This window comes from Poecilia reticulata, linkage group LG1 (assembly GCF_000633615.1).
Source record: "Poecilia reticulata strain Guanapo linkage group LG1, Guppy_female_1.0+MT, whole genome shotgun sequence".
NCBI classification, from domain to species: domain Eukaryota; kingdom Metazoa; phylum Chordata; class Actinopteri; order Cyprinodontiformes; family Poeciliidae; genus Poecilia; species Poecilia reticulata.
Genome location: NC_024331.1, coordinates 31,307,470 through 31,328,174, shown reverse-complemented (window position 1 = coordinate 31,328,174; position 20,705 = coordinate 31,307,470). Strand labels below are relative to the sequence as shown.

Below are 20,705 nucleotides of genomic sequence, written 5' to 3'. Positions count from 1 at the left end.
GTGTGTGTGTGTGTGTGTGTGTGTGTGTGAGGCCATATGAAGGTCAGGTGCTGGTCACCAGATGTTAACTGTTTGCGCCGAACCACAGAAAGAGAGGAAGACAGGAGGGACAGTTTCTTCATCTCACGCTTTACGTCACACACGCTCAGAGCGACGCTAACAGGGCTTAGCTTTCAGCTGAAGCTCGTCAGAAGAACCGGTGGCGGTCGCCGCACGCAGCGACTCTGAATCGGCTGCGGTCGGCTGGGAGAAGTCTGGGCCCTCGCCTCGCTTCGCAGGCGGCGAGCCGAGTTCCCAAAACTGTGAGGCTGCTCAGAGCCGCGCCTCTGTGTGTGGCCTTCCAGCGCTCAGGCTACTGCTGCTCTGGATATTAGCTCTTCTGTATGTCGGGCTATTAAACACCAATCCCCAGCTACAAATACACACACACACCACTTCCCTTTTGGGCTCAACTTCGGGGGACATAACAGCTTTGGCTGGTGAAAACTGTGTGGGCCAGAAGAAGAAATGTTCCAGCTGGAGAGAGAAAGCAGAGGCAGACACTTTTCAGGACATCTGAGGAGAGAAACGTCTTGGCAGAGCAGCGAACACTGTAAAAACATAAAGTCTCACCAAGTCTAGTTTCTAATGCAAATACCTTAATGCACATTAAGCAAAACAAAACTAACTTATGAGTAACTTTTCAGTAACATATAGGAGTTTGTGTTAAGTCAATAATTTCTTAATGCCGATGAAAAAGTACTGACAAATTATTTCACTTGTGGGAAAAATATCTTGTTACATGAGAAATAATCTGCCAGTAAGGAATTATTTACTTAAAATAAGCTTTTACATCTAGCTGAAAAGTTTCTTGTAAGTTAGTACACTTGAAATGAGACAAAACTAAGACATTTGCACTGCAACCCACTTGGTAAGATTTCATGTTTTTGCAGCGAAAGAATCCGAGAAGCCAAATTCAGAGTAGAAAAAGAGGAGTGATCTTTCTGCGCTGCACTAAAGCAACAAAAGCAGAATAAATGAGGACCAACGTGTGAAATGCAGGAAACCAGCACAGAAAGTGGAGAAGGAACAGCAGCTGGAGCGTTGCTGCTCATTCAGCACTTTGCCAAATCAATGCCACTTGAGGAGCAGGATCCGCATCCTGAGCTCAGCGCGACGCATCAGCGAGGCTGTGGGCGTGTTGGTGTGTTCGCCTGCAGGGCCGGCCGCGTTGCTGCGAGGTGGGCCGCTGCAGTCCACATTAGGGTCCAGTAATGTGTTAATTTATAACCCTATCACCCCGGACGCCTGCGTTATCCATCTGTGTCACCCGGCAGGCCCACGACATCTATCATCCAGAGGGGAAAACGGCCGTTCTGGGCGGATTAAGCCACAGATTCTCCCCGTTTCTTTCTCTTTCTGCCTGATCTGTGGCATCTGTCCACGTCCCTTTCTGTTTGCTCCCGGTTTCCCAGGGCTGGTGATCAATTTGAGCCTGACAGACTTCTCGGTCCGGTCTAACTCCAGAGTCTGCCAAGCGGCTGAACTCTCTCTCTCTGCTTTAATGCTCTCCCTCTGGTTTGTTATCAGTGATCAGGGACTGAATTACTCCAAACACTGACCTGCAACAGCTGCCTGTCCAGGATTCTGCCACTGATTCTGGAAACACAGCGACTATTTTTACCCAATAACTCATTCACCGGGTACAAATACAGTTTAAATACCAGCAGTTGTGACCCACAAACAGCTGACATCCATGATTACTCTCTCAAAAAACACTTGGAACTATTTTAATAGTTAAAACTCCAAATACAGCTTAAACAGTAAAAACCATATTAGCACTAGCATAAAACCTAACATCTACTGTTCAGCTGAATGTTACCACTGACCGAAACCACAAAGAAGACGACAGGAAGTAGCTGGATGATCATTGCTCCGCAAGTTTTTTAGTGACAAATTTATTCATGTGTTTTTATTTAATGGAAATTTCTAACTTGTGTTTTATCAACATTAGCAGAGTATTGACAAACGTTTGCATGCATTTGTAATATAAACAAATCTACTGCTGCCAAAAAACACAATAAGTTTTTACATCCCAGCTGCTATTTGCACTATTTTATTTACACACCTTGTTAACAGTTTGTTGTTTTATTAAAGAACATTGTTTAAATGATCCTGCACAGTTGCACATTCCTCTGGATCAGAGTTTGCATTGTTTCTTATGTCATCCTTATTTCTATACTTTCATCTTTGTGTGATTTTACGTGCTCTGATTGTAACTTTGCTGCTGTTACTCCTGGACAACAACTACAGATATTTCTGTTCTGTCCCATCAAAATGTTTTCAATGCATGAGACAAACCCAAACTGGAGGAACTTCTGCAGCTTTTTGTGATGCGTTTGCTCGTCTGTTTGCATTTGTGCAGATGACCCAACCTCTCTCTGCCACGACTTTGCAGACCCTAACAACACACAGGGGTAAATGATCGATACTCACCCTCTTTATTCAATTTCACAACATTACGACAAGCAGCGCTCGCACACGTTCATGCAAATGTGAAACACGAATGCAAAACAAAGAGAGGAAGGCCGGTTTGCAGCATAAACTCTGCTGTAACTCAGGCGGAGGTCGCGGAGGCAGAGACTGACGGAGACAAAGGAGGGGGTCAGATGGGAAAGACAAGCTGGCAGTTTCACTTTTAAAGAGTGCAACAGTCATCACAAGAGGAGAAAGGGAATCTGCCCATTAAGACTAAGTGGATGTATATTAGATCATGGAGGTAAGGAGGTGGGCATTTACCATCAGCCCAACTCAGACGCAACCTACGAGATCAAAGCGTTCAGCAGGACTTTAAACTTTAAAGTCACGCTCGGTTTTAGAGGATGTCTCCGAGGGACGTCACCTCTGCGAAATGAAGGCAATTAAAAGACTATCAAAGTCACCGCCCAGTCCTTGGAGATCAAACCAAGCCTTCGTCCTCTCCCTGTCTGTCCCCCCTCCGTTCTTATCGCGGCGGTACAGTTAATCCTCCTCCGCTCCTCCTCCCAGCACCGGGTCCCTCTGGGGGTGCGAGAAAGGCTAAAAGGCGGGAGCACATTTGCCACTTGCCAGCGACACATAATACGGAGCGAGGCAATCAACTTTGGCTTGACATGCATTTGCTCATCTCACACACACATCCAGCCCGTTTCCCCCCACCACCACCCACCCTGCTGGGAAATTGAGGGGCGAGGATGGGGGGACGGGGAGCCTAAATTAACACTTGACATTCAATACGGTCAGGTCCTTAATTGGCCGGGGCCTTCCTGAGAAGGCAATTTTCTATTCCCCAAACTGCCCCCGCGCAGCGCCATGCGCCGTGCGCCGGTGTCGTCTGCGTACGTGTGCGGGGAGCAGAGAAACCGGATCTGACTGCACTGCAAAAACACGACGTCTTACCAAGGATTTATGGTCAAGTTTCTACTGCAAAGGCCTCAGTGCACTGGAAATAATACAAAACTAAATCACAAGTAACTTTTCAGCAAGAAACAGGAGTGAATGATTCCTGAATATTGATGAAAAAGGAAAAAATAGTTCCACTGGCAGATTATTTCACTTGTAACATGGGAAAAATGTTTTGTTAGAAGTTAAATAATCTGCCAGTGAAACTAGCAGTTTTTCTTCAATTCTATGTGTTTTCCAAGAACATAGTGTCATTTCATAACATAATCAAGTAACTATGTTTCCTTCAGTTGTTATAAAAATGCTGTACATATCAAAAACGCTGCGAAATCGAGCCTCTGTCTCTTTAAGGAGCTCCTGCTCTTTCTCCGCCTTCAGGAAGTCATCACAACATGGCTCCTCTATTAACCCTTTAACACGTTTTAACCAGCGCTGCTCTGTGAAGCAGCTCCAGTAAGGAGCTCAGCTGATGCTCCACCAGGTGTTTGCTAATTGCTGATGGCTAGTCTGAAGGAGCTGAGTGGGGAAGTGGTGCTGCTGTGCTCAGAAGCTTGGAAACTGCATCTCAGAGGAGGAGCTTTGCCCTCAAAGGCGGCGCTAGATCCACCCAGCGACTCTGAATTACTTCGTCCCACCCAGTAAATAATTCATGACATTAACTATTTTCTTAAAACAAACTCCTACATCTTGCTGAAATGTTAATTGTAAATTAGTTTTATCTTATTTCAACAGGCTGGTAAAATACTCAAAACTTTTACTCAAGCAAGAGGTAAGAGTAAACATCCAACAAATGAATCAAGAAAGAGTAAAAATGCATTTGGTAAAAGGTTACTCACGTATTGAGGAACTGACCAAGTTATTAATCTTTTAATAAAATAAACAGATGGACCAAAAATATAAAGTTAGTTGGAAATTTTGGTATCTTAAGGATGAAAATGACAATAATTCATATAAGTAACAAAATAAAAAAATCAGGCAAAATAATTTTTTCCAAATCAGTTTCTTTCAATAAAAAACTTTAACAAAAACTGCAGGTGTGAGTCTGTATCTGCAGAATTTATGGTTAAAACTTGTTTTACTCAAGTAAGAGTAGAGATGCTTCATGATAAAGTTACTCCAGTAAATGTAACTAGTTACTATCCACCTCCGTATGCTAAGATATTTGCACTAGGAACTAGACTCTGTGTTTTTGCAGTGTGGAAGCATGTGCTGCAGACCCACCGGGGGAATGCATGCATGCGTGTGTGTGGCAGTGGGGGCCCGGGCCCCCCGAGCCCCCCGGGTTCCTCCCGCTCTCTAATGAGGCTGGATGAATTAGCGCTACGTGACATGATTTCAGCTCCTCCTTTGTCCTCCTCATCCACCAGCCTGGTGGGGTTTTTTTTCATGCCAGTGACAGGCGTCTGGTGGCCGGAGAGAAAGCGCCGGCAGCGAACCCCGCGGCACGTCGCACACCTGAACACACACACACACACGCACACACACNCACACACACGCACACACACACACACACACACACACACACACACACACACACACACACACACACGCACACACACACACACACACCTGGTGTAACGCACACAGAATGAAACTCTTTCTCCTTCCTCCCGTTGTTTTTCCACTCACTCACACAAACGCAGACAGACTTGCACTTCCCCGCGGATTCGGTTACAGTTGATGTTATTACAGCTTTCAACCTGAGAGGTATTAGGCTTCCTTTAACAGATCTGACAGCATTTACAACACAGGCAAGTCGACGCCTCTAATCGCCTCTGCGACTTCAGACTATTACCCATTGATCTCCAAACAGAGACGCCTCCTCGGTTGCTTCTCCTCGTCGTGCTCAGAACCAGAGGTGGGTCTCCGTGTGGAGTAAAGTTTGATCGCAGTATTTTGCGTTACCATTGTGATAACGATAAAAGTGACGATGATACCTACTTGTGACAGCATTCGCAGCACCACAAACACAAATTCTGCTCTAGAAAAACATTCCTCTGTGTGCAACACGCATCTTCAGGACTCCGGTCACATAAAGAAGTGATTTCCACCACTAAGCTGCACACAGCAGCTGCATATTGGCAGATTATCGAACAAACAGTGGAGAAAATAGCAAAACTAACAATCCTGACAATCCAGTTTTAAAACATAATTAATTTAAATTTATTGTAACAATGATAATTCAAAAATCTTGTGAAAAATTATCACGATAAACAATAAACGATACAATACATAACCAAAAATGCTACTCATACTAAACATATTTTTACTCAAGCAAAGTAAAAAGTAGCCATCAAAGAAATGACTAAAGCAAGAGTAAAATAGTATTTGCTTTCCTTTACTTCAGATTTAATCATATTATTGTTATTCTGAGTAGAAAACATCCGCTGCTGCCCTTAGATCACAGTCAGTCATTAAACTGCTCCTGTACCTTTAACTGTAACAGCTTCTGCTGTTCTTTTCTTTGTGTCTGAGCAAAATGAAGAAGAGCGTTTGACTCTGGCGGCAGACTGACACCAGTGGGTTCAGAATTACATTCAGACTGAAGAAAAAACAAACTAAACACAAACTGATCACGTGGAGAAAGGCGAGACTTACAGAAGCATTTAATGACGTGTTAATGTAAAGTTTGCTTGTTATGGTGGCCGAGCTGGGAGCAAACAACTGGACCGGGTTTGTTCACGTCTGCTGGACAGAAATCAGAGCAAAAACAAGTTTTTAAAGGCACAAAACATTTTTTATGTCCAAGTGTAAAACAATCTGTTTTACAGTATTTAATTTAGATTTTATTTGTCGTATCACCAGCAGATGAACAAAATCAAGCTATTTTTACATCGTTCCAAAATAGCAGCATAGATATAAAAACCGTTAAATAATATCAAAACGCATCAAAGTAGATTTTATAACATTGGTGTTCAAACTTTTTGTCAGATGGTCCAAAATGGTCCAAAATAGTCAGTGTACAAAAGCACTTGAGGGCCCAAAAATATATATTTTTAAAAATTATATCACCAAAAATGTTGTGATTTTTTTTCCTACTCAACAATAATGATGAATTTTAATTAAATAAATAAAATAATATTTTTTTTGTAGGATTGGGATCATAGCTGAGATAACTAACATAACTGAGAAAATATTTAATCTATTTGGCTCTACAGTAAAAACAGTTTTCATGTATTAATACAGCAACTAAAAACAAATTTGGGTGCATCAAGATGAAACCATGAAAATAGATTGGAAAAGCATTTAGCATTTTTGTGAGCAGATTTTAATTTAAAAGTTGTGGTTTTGTCCTAATATGTTTAATTTTTGTTGTTGGGTGGGCCACAAAAATCAGTCCAGGGGCCACAAATGGCCCCCGGCCCCTATTTTGAACACCATTTGTTGCTTTTTTTTCTCTCCTGTTGCAATAGTAACACATTTAGATTATTTTTCTGTTAGTAACGATAACTGGCGGTGGTACAGAGCCGGGTTTTCTCTTAGCTCAGGCTCCCATCAGCAGGAACAACTGGGACGTCCTGCAGGTTCCGAACGGTTGGAAATGTGAGGTTAAGCGCCGAGACGGAGAGGGAGGGGGGCGTTCGGTTTTACGGTAATGAGCACATATTTTAGCACCAGCCCAGCCCTGACTTTATGCCTCCAATGATACAGCAGAAGCTGCTTTCTTGCTGCCTTTTTACACATCTAAAAGTGTGAAATAATGGGCTGGATGAAGCAAACAAAGGCTGCGTATCTTTTGTGTGTTTGGAGAAAAACATATCAAATGGATTAAATGCCATGAAATATTAAATGCCAGTCAGAGTCACAGCGGACAAAAGCACTTATGTCGGAGTGTGTTTCCCGACAGAGGAGGATGCAGCTCGGGCCATTAACGGGGAAAACATCAGCACAAAGAAATCGAGTGTGGACGCGTGGCAACGGGTTTGTGGGAGGTGGGGAGGACGACAACGCCGACGCGCCGCCTGCTTTTAACTCACACAACTTCTGCTTATTTCAAACACGAGTTCTCACTTTGTTCTGCTGCTTGGGCCCCAAACTGTCACCATGGATGAACAGGTAATGTCCCAGGGAGGTAAACAACGACACACGCATGAAGCAGGCCTGACTGCGGGGGCTTGTTGGGGTGTTTATTGTTATAAACGTTTTAAACGGTTGGATTCACGGTGAGCAGCAACCTGCTGATGGTGGATCCTTTAAATCAGGAGCGATCAGCAAAACGTCGCACGCATAATAAAAACCATCCACTTGGAGTAAACATCTATATTTTCACAGATACATGCATAAAAAAGCATAACATAACATAATTGCTTTTAATGGTACTGCTGTGAAATGATGTAACATACTGACTACTACAGCTCCGTGTTTCAGATTTTAAAGTACAAACAAATTAACTCCTGATAAATGTTGATGTTTTGTTGATTCTTGCTCATTTAGTAGCCACACTGTGACTTTCTGGGTTTTTATTAGAACCAGAAATATTTTCAAAATGGCTGAAAAATGAGCTGCACGTCTGTTTTTCTGCTCTGACAAACTGCATGGTAAATATTCGTCTGTCTCAATGTTCAACACGGGAACATGAGGCACATTTTGGAAAAACAATCCGTCTCAGTTTCACAGTTTCAGTATTTGTTGCTTTGTTAGTATCATTATTATTATTATTATTATTACCAGTATTATTGCTGCTATTGTCAGTCTTTATAGATTGTTTTTAACGCTTTAAGAACGTTTTTCGTGTGTGAATCTTTCGACCTGATTCTGCTGTTTCCACTTTGTGGGACAATAAAGTCGGTTTCTATTCTATTCTCCTATGCAGTGGCGTCACTAAGGTGGGTCCGAAGGGGGCCGGTACCCACCCCAGCAGAACCACTGATTGAAAAGAAAATCTAATTTATTATTTATTTTAAAAATATATTAGTTCATAGATTTATTACTTTTTTTTGGTATAAATTAAGTCCCACTTTCAATAATTAATGATTCTATCAGAAAATTTCTCCCATTCTGTCCTTGTTTCAGGTTGTGTTTTGCCACCCACACACACCTGACCACCCTATGTGACCCCTTTTCTAAGCAACAGAAAAGAGTAGCAGCCAGCTGAGCAGCAGGTGGGGGAGGGGCAACTTTCTATTTCATTTTAACGACTTTAAACCGAACCAATCACATGATGGGAAATACGGTTTAAACCCTGGTAGTAGTTTGACACAGCCAGGTGAGGTCTACACACACACTCAGTGATATTTTTCTCCTTTGCCTGCAAACACACAAATACCTACTAAGACAAAAGCTTGCCAGAAAAAAAAAAAAAGCACAAGCTGTGGGATGCCAGGGCAGCTGCATTTAACAGTGGCCATTAAATGTTATTAATCCAACATCTTTACAAAGTCAGCAGAGCACACAAACAAATGCTAACACATGTGGCTTTAACACTTTGCTCGCAACAGAAAGTAGCAGGCTAATGAGCGCAGGCTGAAGTTTGCAGATTCAAAGGAACTTGTTGCTCATTCTGAGGAAAAGAGCAGGAAAAAGTGTATCTGTACCTGAAGGGACTGGATGTGTTTAAGTGAGCATGTGCTGCTGATGTGTGCGCGTGCATGCGTGTGTACTTTGGCTCGCCGCCAACCACAGCCTGTACCACTAGCCTCCCTTTCTCCAGAACCACCCTAAAATCCTCCCTGGGCCTCCAGCAATCAGATCCCTGCGGCAGACTGGAAGCAGAACAGAGCCGGGCCGAGCGGAGGGCGGTGAGATAGGCGCAGAATAAAACATGGCCGCCAACAGGAGAGGGCGAGGAGAAGAGTAGCCGCCATCGCCTTCCCCTCCTCCTCCGCGAACGCATCAAAAGATCGGGAAAAGTTTGGTAAGGAGGCCCAGAAATATTCAAAACCGGGTCAGAACAGAAATTCTGAGGATTTTGAACATCTGATTGGTTGAGTGCAAAAATACAAAACCTCACCAAGTATTTTTGGTCTAGTTTATAGTGAAAACATATTACTGCACTTAAAATAAGACAAAACTAACTTACCGGTAACATTTCAGCAAGAAATAAGAGTTTGTTTAAAATCAATATTTACTAAATATTTTCATAAAAAAAGGACTAGTTAGAAATTTAATAAACAATCTTCCAGTGGAACTAGTACTTTTTAAATCAATATTTAAGACATACCGACCTAAAAAAGCTCATATTTCTTGCTGAAATGTTATTCATAATTTAGTTTTGTTTTATTCTAAGTGTACTAAGATATTTGGACAAGACAAAAATATTTGGTGAGATTTTGTGTTTTTGCAGTGTTCTGCATCCGTTTGTGCAAATTAACATTTTGCATTTATTTTGCAGTTAATGTGGTCCCCTTTATGTATTATATACAAGTAAATACACACACACACGCACACCCACAACTGCTGTTCTTACACACAGGAACAACTGCACCATTATTTACACACACTGGGCAGCAGCTAAGATACATCAGGTCTGTAGTTAACTGTGTGCATTTTAATCATAACAAAATAAGCAACATTTTAAATTCAGAAACATTTTTGCTGCTAAATTATTGAATAAATAGACATATGAACGCCTCAACAGATAGCTATGATATTTAATCTCTTACTTATGTTATTCAACCATTCAGCTTTCCAGAGTTTCAAAATCCATATGTAGAAATGTGGACTGTGGACGCTAACGTTAGCACTGGGGATGTCTGCGCTGCTGCTACATGGTTAGCCTTGAGATGCTAAATTAGCCTTTATTAGCTTCACTGTCAGGCTAACTCCTTTTAGCACAACAACAGTATTATCCAGCATCTGATCAGATCATTTTTTGAAGCAGAGATTAACCCCCAGTGAGTGGGCCAAGAGAATCGGCTTTGTTAGCTTGCGCTGTTGTTAGAGGATGATGCCTGTGCGTCAGACTTACAGGCCGTACCAGAAACATGCAAATCAAAAAGTTCCATCTGGAAACTTTCTATGTAAATCCCCCTAAAAAACATCTATGTAATCAATTAGATAATTTAAATTAATGACTTACAGTCTCACCTCTAAATAACAGTAATTTGAAATCTTGTGCATCATAAATACGGGCGTACCAGAAACACATGAATACAAAGGTTCCGGCTCAGAACTTTTGTATGAAAAAACAAATAAATAATATTTTTAATGCATAAAAATATATACAAGTCAAAATTAGTGCATTTGTTTCCCAGTCAAACAAATGCATGTATGCTGGCAATGTATGCATGTCTGCATTTTCCAGATGCACTTTGTTCATGTCTACCTTTAATTTTATACTCAGAGTTCACTAAAACCAGATATGTCTAATTCTTGTGGAGAATTAGACATATCTGAGGTCCAGTTACCTCACCTTTACAGGGTGAGGTAACTGGACCAATTTTTAAAGCAAGGAAATCTTAAAAAACTAAGAGAAAATGAAATTGGCACTGGGAATAAAACGTCAAATCGGTGAATCTGGGTTTTTTTTTAAATATAAAAATAAATGTTCCAACTTATCCAGACTTGTCCTTTTCTCTACATTCATGCATTAAAAATGTTATGTAACATGAAAGACCCCAAAGCCCCCCCTGGCAGCGCCCCTGCAGGAGATGGAACCAAAGTTCCCCATTCCTCCCGCTGCAGCTGTGCTACCTGATAGAAAAACCATTTTCCCCTCAACAACAACTTCAGTAATTTCCCCGCGTCTAAAAACGCACACAGCAGTGCATGTTGGGAGAAAGAGTCAACTGCAAGGCCCGGACAAAATTACCATCATTATCCATAACCATAAACAAGCCTGATGATGATGATGATGATGGTTTTAACAATAATAATAGCAATCCAGGCTGAGTGCTTTTTCACATAGCAGTGACAACATTAGTCACACCGGCAGCAGAGAAATGAAAGGCTCGCTGCCTTGAGAGCTCCCCTTTGTTGCCGCTGCTGATGGGGCAAATTGGCAGGCAGAGCCGGCAGACGGGGTCCTTAAAGACGGATGTAAAAATAGTGGGCTGTCGATTTGCCCGCTGCGCTGGCGCGGCTCCAAGCCAAACAACATAACAGGAGTTGAGGAATAACAGGAAAAGGGAGAAGCCGTGGTGAAAGTATGGCCCGGGTTCCTGTCACTTAGCGCAGGTCACACCGAATGTCACCTTCCTCCGCCTGCAGGACGGGCCGAGACAATGTCTCCGCCATATGGACCGGCGTGAGAAACGCCTCTAATCTGGGATTACCCAGCATGCCGGTGGGCTGGTCACCCGAACTAGGGCTGCTGCCGCCGAAACGAGTCGCACAAACCGGTGACAGCTGCTGCATTCCTGCCATATCAGAGTGTGTGTGTGTGTGTGTGTGTGTGTGTGTGTGTGTGTCCACGTGCGTGTGTGTCCCCTCATTAGCCGGCGGTGGGGTGTTGACATCCTGAGCGGCTGCCTCTTCAAACACACACTTCCTCCTCACACCGGCAACTTTTCCTGAATGCAGGAAACTGTCCAGAGACAAATGACTGAATGTTGTGTTTTTGTTTTAAGGAGAAGGAGGAAAAGAAGCAGAACAAGGTTATTATTATTATTATTATTATTATTATTAAAACTATATTTAACCAGATAAAAACGTCTTTCACCAAAGTGACCTGGCCAAGACAGGCAGCAGCAAACGTCAAATTAGACCACTAAGCAGAATGAAGAAAAATACATTAGGAATATAGAAATGACAATGAAAAGCAGCAGTTGTGACAATACTAATATAAAAAAAATATTTCAGATATTTTGCAGCACAGCAGCAGAAATGATCCACCTTCTCTTTATTAAAGCTGCATTCATGTCTGAGTCTCACTTCATGGATTCACATTTTTGAAAGTAGAGATTCACCAATCAGGCTTTTCTGCTCTCAGCTGCTGATTCTGATTTTTTATTGTTTGTTTGCAAAGGTTAAGAAACCTGATGTCAGTAGTTTTCAAATCTAACTTGAACATATTGTTGAAAACGGCTTAGATTTGTAAACATTAACTGTATAAATAGTCTGAGTGTTACAGTTTCTGCTTTATTTATAATTGTGTTATTTCTATATTTCTGTTAAGGGAATTAGCTGCGATCTGCTACAGAGCATCAAATCATGACGTTTATAGTAATAAAGTTTATTACCACCATTACTAAAGAAAACCTTTTTTGCTTTTAATATTTTCCTGTTTGTTTATAGTTCCTATTGTTGTTATTTTTAATCTTTGCTTCTGTACAGCATCTTGAAAATGACTTTTTAGTAAAATGTATGATTGCTGTGATTATTGAGGGCTTCAATCAGAGAAGCTGCTGGATGATGCATTTATTGACTGAAAAGGCTGGGATTTCTGAGCTTTGATGCATTTAGAGATTAGGAGAATTTCAGGTTTTTCCGTTTTTGACACACCAATCACCGATCAGAACTGATCAAAAGGTAAAACTGTCTGATTAATTGGTGCATCTTTACATAAAGAACAAATGTTGTTCCTGAAAGCTGCAGGAGTGAAACTCAGACGATGCAACGCTGCTGCAGGAGGCCGACACGACGCTCATGAATGCATCTGTGCATCTCGGCGGCGCGTCTCCTCGGGACAAACAGGAAACAGCTGACACGCAGCCCTGCAGCGCAGCTCACATGATGCGTATTGATCGCTGTTTGCCCCCGGGTCTCACACGCAGAGCCGGGGTCAGCGCTCACCCGTCCTGCAGGGCATCGCTGCACAACTGCAGAGGCTGCAGCATGACCCCAAAATGCACATGATCAGGATATTCACCCAAGAAGAAGAGATGCTTCTTCTTCTTCTTCTTTAACGAGAGTTTAAAGGAAGGACAGCGATGGCGCAATCACTGGATAAAGTTTAGCTGTAGCTGGTGCCTGGCTAACCAGCATGAATGGGACTTTGTGCATCCTCCACGTTCATTAAGCTTGGTGGCTTCTCAATAGGGCAAACATCCTGCACTGCAAAAACACAGCATCTTAACAAGTATCTAGTTTCTAGTGCAAATGTCTGCACAGCTTGTGGTTGATGCACTTCTGAAAACGGAGGAAATGTAGATTTTTCATCATTTAAAATGCAGATTTGAACCTCTGGTCATCTTTTGATGCACCTCTCACCGGCATACCTTGTTTTGTCGTTCATAATCTTCTATTTTTGAACAGTTTTGACTCACTCACCCTTCACATAATAAAATAATCACATATTTGGGTTGTAAATTTACAGTATTTTAATATAGTGGGTAATTAATTTGGCTTCATTTTCCTTCAAAAATGCAAAAACACAAAATCTTACAAAGTGAAAAATGACAACAAACTTGTGGAGTTTATTTTAAGTCAATAATTATTTAATATTGATGAAAATGTTTTAGTTACACTGGGAGATAATTTCACTTTTAAAATGGGAAAAATGTTTTGTTATAAGTGAAATAATCTGTCAGTGGAACTGGAACTCTTTTATTGACTTATAACAAGCTCTTATATCTTAATAAAATGCTGCTTTAACTGACTTAAGTTAGTTTTGTCTTATTTCAGGTGTACACAGATATTTGCACTACGAACTAGAGCAGAAATACGTGGTAAGATTTTGTGTTTTTGCAGTTTGAACACGAGAATCCAGCAGTCAGATTCAAATGGTGCAGAAACGGAAGATGCTGCTAAGACGGCGTTTCTCCGTCAGGTGCCACAGCAAACAGTCACCAGCTTCCTTTCTGCTGTCAGTATGTGCTTTTAAAAACACACAACAGGAATCACTTCTCTCTCTGCACAGAGAGGATCCTCAAACCAGGCTTATTTTGCATTTAAGTTCTGGGGGTTTTTTTTGTATTTGAGATGCAAAAGAAGAAGAAGAAGTGAGAGACAGAAGAAAAAGAAGGAGTAGTAATGGGGGAAGTGGTGCATGTCTTTCCTGCAAATCTCCTCTTTCACCTCTGCTCTCCTCCAGCTCTCCATCAGGCCAGCCAAGAGACACTTCACCTCGCACCCGCACACACATGGAGCCTGAGCCAACACACACGCTCGCACTCGTCCTCCAGCATGCGCACACACACACACGCACCCACTCAGACACACACACCACTGGCATCTGACTGTTGAGCCACCCACTCAGAAAAATAAATGGCAGAAGCGGAGACACGAACGCCTCGACACCAGATGCGCGCACGTATAGACATCCATATGCTTCGAGTGCAACGACCCATCAAAGACAGACATGGAAATAATAACAGTCGAATGTAACCACACACACACACACACACACATGCACGCAGGCACGCACGCACACACACACACACACACACACACACACACACACGTTCACTCACTGTGGATAATTCTGCACATATGCATCAAATCACTGCCTTCTGAGCCCAGCTCTGCAGGAAAACAGCAATGCATAAGCAACATGCAGCACTCCTGTACCGAACACTGTAAAACAAGCTGCTCTCACACACACACACACACTCACACACACACAGACGTGCAGCTATAAGTCTATTAGGGTGTTAATAGGCAGATTAGTTTGCACTGTGATCTGCGCTGAAGAGGATATTATCCTCCTTGCTTCTTTCCTCAGACAAAACAAAGCAGAGCTTTTCCACAAATACGTCTGTCATCACGCCCTAAAGAGCGATTAATGCTCTCACTCAGAAAACACACAGCAATCGGAGCAAAACGCGGCTAAAACTCACGTCTGAGCAGCAGAAAAAAATGGTGACACAAGACAACTGAAGGAGCAAAAGACAGGTGGGAGCGAATGACGTCTGAAAGTCAGTGGGTGTATTTTAAAACAAAAGCAAGCAAAAATTTAAGCAGTTAAAAATACTGATAAGAGCAAGAAATGGGTTAAAATCATAAGTGTATTCTGATTTTAATCAGGCAAATATTTTCAACTTTTCTACTATTTTCAAATAAGCAAAATAAAAATTTTTCCAGACAAGGAAGTTTAAAGCTTAAATTTAACAGCTGAAGTGAGAAATGCACTCAGAGAAGTTTGTATTGAATTATAATAATTACATTAAAAACTTTTGCATTTTTTTCTTTCTGCTTTTGTATTTTCTCTGCTTGCATTAAGTGGAGCTGCTGTGTTTCACAGTGAGAGTCTGAAGGAAGCAGACAGGAGTAAATTCTGGTGCCACTCTACCTCGTCCAGCTCTCGGCCCATTGTCGACCTGTCGCCCTTCAAAGGAAGCCGCGTTACTGCACCCTTTCAAAACAAAACAAAAAAAAAAAAAAAAGGAGACTCTAATTTAGATTTAGCTTTAGACTCAAAACAAGCACTTAATTTAAATTTTATTTTATTCTTGTTTTTTTTTTTTGACGGAAATGTGCTGCGCCTGGGTGGCATCTCCAGATCCGCAGGTTGGAGGTGAAGACGTTTTTTGTTTTGTTTTTTTTTTTTACGAGCCCCTTAAAGCCTGATGCTGGTTCCCACGTTTTCTCCGACACTAAGCGGAGAGGAAAACAAAAAAAAAAGCAAAAGGGACGCGGCCTGCGGCTGCTGTTACTGAGGAAACATCCCTGATGAGCCAATTAGGCCCGTGGTAGCGCTTATCTGCGGGGTTTCTACCGCGCAGGGGTCGATATTCAGAGCCACGCATGTTGCGGGTCAATTAGGGCTCCGAATATAATCTCTGCGTAAAGCCTGGGAAATAATTAAACTCACAGCAAATTTCTGTAATTCTTCTGTGTGGTAAAACAAATACGAAAGTTTTATTTTGCTGCGTAAAATGCGCACAGATGTCAGAACAAAGCTCATAAACCAGGCAGCATTTATCGAGTCTGTTTAATTGATTTCTTTCAAACTGCACCTTGTTTCTGCGTGTCTGTATTTAGATTGCGGGGGATGTTTATTTCCTGCTTTAAAAAGCGATTTAAAATCCTCGCCGAGGCCTTGAGCTGGAGACATGAATTATTCTCATTTCAGAAGACGCCTCGGTTCGAGCTGTTTCCGGGTTTCACGTACAAAATACACATAATAATAAATTAGAAAGAAAAATTAAAATAATGCAGGTGGATGGAATGAAAAAACAAGAAAAATTATTCTGCCTGTTTATTTTTTTATTTTGCTTGTTTTTAACAATACACCAATTTTGTGTTCAAATATTCTTTAAATAAATATTATCTATAATATGAAAAAGGAAACATTTACAATATTTGCACTTTACTGTTATAGAATTTAAAAATGAAATAAACGTAATATTTTCTCCTGTCGGTTGGAAGGTTTGCGTTGTGAAACACCGCGAGATGGAAAAAAAAGTAAAGTGAAAACAGACTTATCGATTAGTTATTAAAATATGGGGTGATCTGGCACCTGCTGCAAACTACAGGAAGGATCGATGTTTTTTTTTCTTTAATTGTCATTGAAGTAACGTTTCTCCTTTTCTAGTGACATTTTTGGAGAAGTCCTGCCAGATGTTTGGATTTCTGGCGCAGCCGCGTCTCTCCTGAACTCACCGCGCTGCGCCGACTTCTTCCTGCGTATCGATCACATCTAATCCGGCCTAACGAACTATAAACCCCCGCGCCACCCGGCTCTTCTTTACAGGTTTTCTCTCTCTCTCTCTTTCTCTCTCTCTCTCGCCCGGACACCCCAGGGGTGCGCCAGGCTCCGCAAACACAAAGTCATTATCGCTTAGATTCCAATAAGGCGAGTCTGTCAAGGAACGAGCTTCCTTCGGAGAATTTATGTCAGAGGATATCTTCTAAGTGATGCGCGGAAGGATAAATAACAGCGAGTCCCACAGCTGATTACATTGAAACAACGATGCGCGTTTGTGGAGAGGAAGAGGAAGAGGGGGGGTGGGGGGGGGGGGCCCAGCAGATGCGGAGCGCAGGGGCCCATCCACCTGCTCACACCGGCAGAATGGGGGACAACAGGCTCCACCACCCACACTTCCTCATATATATAAATAAACAATTTTATTCATACGTCTGTAGGTTGGAAAGTAATTTAAAAGTGAATATTGGTGAAATTCCAGCATTAATTCCAGTTATCAGACTGATGAAACCGTGTCGGAATTATTTTATTCCTGATGTGATACTTGCGAGGCTAAAAAATAAAAAAATAAAAGCGAGAAGATTAAATGAAAAGTTTCCTCATGTCCAACGCAGAAGCTGTTGCGCAAGAGCCGCAGCGGCCTGGGTGCGTAACAGCGTGCGCTTGGTACGGCGGAGCCTGCAGGTCCCGCAGTGATTAACTGCAACCCTAACAGGCGCGCACGACCCTCACCGGCTCCCCTCACGCGCGTGCGCGACAACTGAGGCACACAAACCCACACACGCGCGCGCGCGCGCTCACAAATGTCCGACTTTTCCCCTCATTCCTCTCCTCCCTTCTTGCCTCCGACTTTTTTTTTATCCAAAATGAGTTAAAAATAACTCTCCAGTCTCCCGCTCTGGCTGCAGGTTTACACCTGGAGTGGAAAATAAAAAGAAAGGCAGCAGAGGAGTGAGAGGCAAACGGGGGAGAAATGAGCCGTGGTCCGGGTTCGGGAGCACCTTGCGTCGGCCGCAGGAAGGTGAGGAGCCGGTGTCAGAGGGGGGAACCTGGCGGAGCTGCTACCCGCTCTGAAGGCTCCAAAACACGGATAGAAACTCCGCAACTGATGGAGACTTTAAAAGCGAATGAAATCGGATATAATTTCTACATAATTTTAAAAAATATATATATTTAGTGAATGAAATAAAATAAAAGAAGTCCATGCATTCAGCAGGAAATAAAATAAATACTTTCAGCACTGATTAAAGATCCAACACTTTCCAGGAGCAAAAAGTGGAAGATAACATGTAAACACACACACGCACACACACACACACACACACACACACACACACACACACGGAGGGATGGAAAAATGAATGTTCCCCTCCAGGACCGACAGCGGACGTACCTGCTGGGACATTCTGTAGAGGAGGTTGCTGTCAGTGCTCTGCTGCTGCCATGTCCCCATGAAGCCCGGCTGCTCGGCGCTAGGCGGTCTGGTGCTGAACTGCATGGAGCTGCCTGCTCCCTCAGCACTGCTAACAATGCTAACACCACCCTGACCACCAACACCACCACCACCACCACCGCCGCTGCTGCTGAGGCTGCGGTGAGTCCGGCTGCTGGACGGGATGCTCACACCGCCGGTGGGTTGGTTAACCTGAGCCGGAGGAGGAGGAGGAGGGGGCGGCCTGGGCGACTCCGGGTCTCTGCTGGGCTCTGCTGGGACTGGGTCGCACTCGCTGCTTCTCACATCCAACTCTGCCTCCTTGGACTTGGACAGAAAGAGGGAGAGAGGAAGGACAGGAGGGAGGGAGGGAGGAGTGTGAAGGAGGAGAGAAGAAAAATAAGTCAGCGAAGGTGGGTTCTTTTGGGGTCGTGTTGTCTTTGAGTTTTTTTCTTCTTTTTGAGGAGAAGTGTGTGTTTGAGAGAAGAGGGTGAATCTCCTCAGGGGCCTCCTCATCTTGGGGGAGGAGAAGGAGGATGATGAGTGGAGGTGAGGAAGGTTGGAGAGAGGGATGGAGGGGCTGATGAAAAGCTGAGCAAGAATGGAGGAAAACAAAAATAAAAGGTGGAGAGGGAGTGTGTGTGAGAGAGAGAGGGAGAGAGAGAGAGTGTGTGTGAGTGTGAGTGTGTGTGTGAGTGTGTGTGTGTGTGGACACACCAGAACACACATTACCTGCCAAATATTCAACCAAAAAGAAAAAAAAGTTGGAAATAAGAACTCGACACATGCAAACCGGAAAGTTGACTTAAAAGTACAAAATCTGAGCCTGAAGTTTGAGAGTTTGAGCCGAAGCGGAGTCGCGCGTCTTACCATGAAACCAGCGGCCGTCCCGGGAAAAAGTGAGGATGAGGAGTGAGTGTGAGCCACCAGCTATCCCGCTCCTCTCCCTGCCTCCGTCTCTTCCTCTCTCTGTGTGACTCCGTCCCTCTCCTGACGTCCGCGCCGCTGCCTGTCCTCCCTCCCTCTCTCTCTCTCCTTCTCTTTCTTTCCCTCTCTGTCTGACTCCTCTGTACTCCGCCGCAGCCACGGAGGAACTGAGCCGAGCGCCTCGGAGTGTGTGTGTGTGTGTGTGTATGCGCGCGCGCCCCTGTGTGTGTGTGTGTGCGCGCGAGAGAGAGCAATGTGGGAGAGAGAGAGAGAGTAAATGTGCGAGTGTGTGTGCCGGGGCCGGTGAGGGCTCAACTGTGCCGCTGAGATGCTCAGTGACACTGCGCTGCACACTTCCCCGGCACGGACACCCCTCCTCTGGTCGGGGCCGGGAGGTGGGGGCAGTGAGGAAGAGGAGGAGGAGGAGGAGGAGGAGGAAGGGGGAGTTAGCTGCGTGTCCCCCTGCTTTATAACCATGTGGGCTGCTGCGAGTGGCCGGCAGCAACTTGGTTCTCCTCCGCAACGGAAAAAAGAAAAACGGGGTTTCGCTTCATGCGACGCGCTGGGGCGCTGCGCTATTGGGGGCGCCACAAAAAAGTAATTATTTGTAGTCAGCATTTTCTGTATTTAACAGCTGTTTGTGTGTGTAAACGACGTGGCACCTTATACACACAGGTTTCTTCAGCTGTCATTAAAAACTCCGCAGCCTTTGTTTGATTTCCAGCAGTTCTAATGAAGGACTAATGGAAACAGCAGCAATCTGCCACCATCTCCTCCTCCTCTTCCTCCTCTTCCTCCTCCTGCTGCTCCGTGGAGGCGCTCAGATTTTAATTAAGAAAAAAATGAGGAAGAGGTTCCATTTTAGCCAAATTGGTCCCCACAGCAGCGAAGGTGTGGGAATAAAATGAGGGATGGAGGAGTAGAAGGAGACAGACACGGAGAAAAAGACACACAGGAGGATAGAAGAAGAGGGGGGGAAAATTTCCTTTGACACAGCATCTCAAACAATGAAGACACCCTCCCTCATCTACAACCTTCTGCTCCTCCTTTCCCCACAATCAGGCCGTCATTAGAGAAATGACGGAGCAGGTTCGGGGTTCCACGGAGATGTCACCGTGATCTTTCCACGGCAGATCAGCAGCAGAGAGGGACAGACGGAGAACTTCTCTCCCCAGCTGCATTAAACGGCCTCTGATCTATAGAGTCACTTCAGATTTTGTGCTAAATTGCTGCAGACAGCCGCCCGGCTGTCTGTTAAAAGCCTTTTGTAGCAGCCGCTAATGGCAGTGCAGAGTTAACCTTTGCTGAGATTATCACACCCGTCGTTCCGGCGACGTACACGGAGAGAAAAGTGCAGCATGTGTCTTGAACGCGTCTTTTTGTCAAGTGGGTTTAATTTACATCTTAACTCCCTTTTCTCCTCCTGTCTTCATCGCCTTTGTTCTCCTCTTGTCTGGGGAT

The 20,705-nt window shown here is 43.6% G+C and overlaps 1 protein-coding gene across 5 annotated transcripts in view; it reads right to left on the bottom strand.

The window, feature by feature from the left end:
- The window catches only part of bnc2 (basonuclin zinc finger protein 2), a 224,415-nt gene that overhangs the window by 115,103 nt on the left and 88,607 nt on the right, over window positions 1–20,705 (bottom strand). For 2 of the 5 annotated variants that reach the window (XM_008422799.2, XM_008422814.2), the window contains exons 1-3: window positions 19,188–19,573; window positions 18,279–18,644; window positions 15,530–15,592 (exon numbers count right to left, since the gene is read on the bottom strand). In XM_008422799.2, the coding sequence (XP_008421021.1) occupies window positions 15,530–15,592; window positions 18,279–18,644; window positions 19,188–19,190 (432 nt within the window). In that variant the 5' untranslated portion in view covers window positions 19,191–19,573. Of the gene's footprint in view, window positions 1–15,529; window positions 15,593–18,278; window positions 18,645–19,187; window positions 19,574–20,705 lie in introns of those variants that run through there. The other 3 variants (XM_008422776.2, XM_008422785.2, XM_008422792.2) reach the window with 3 other exon arrangements.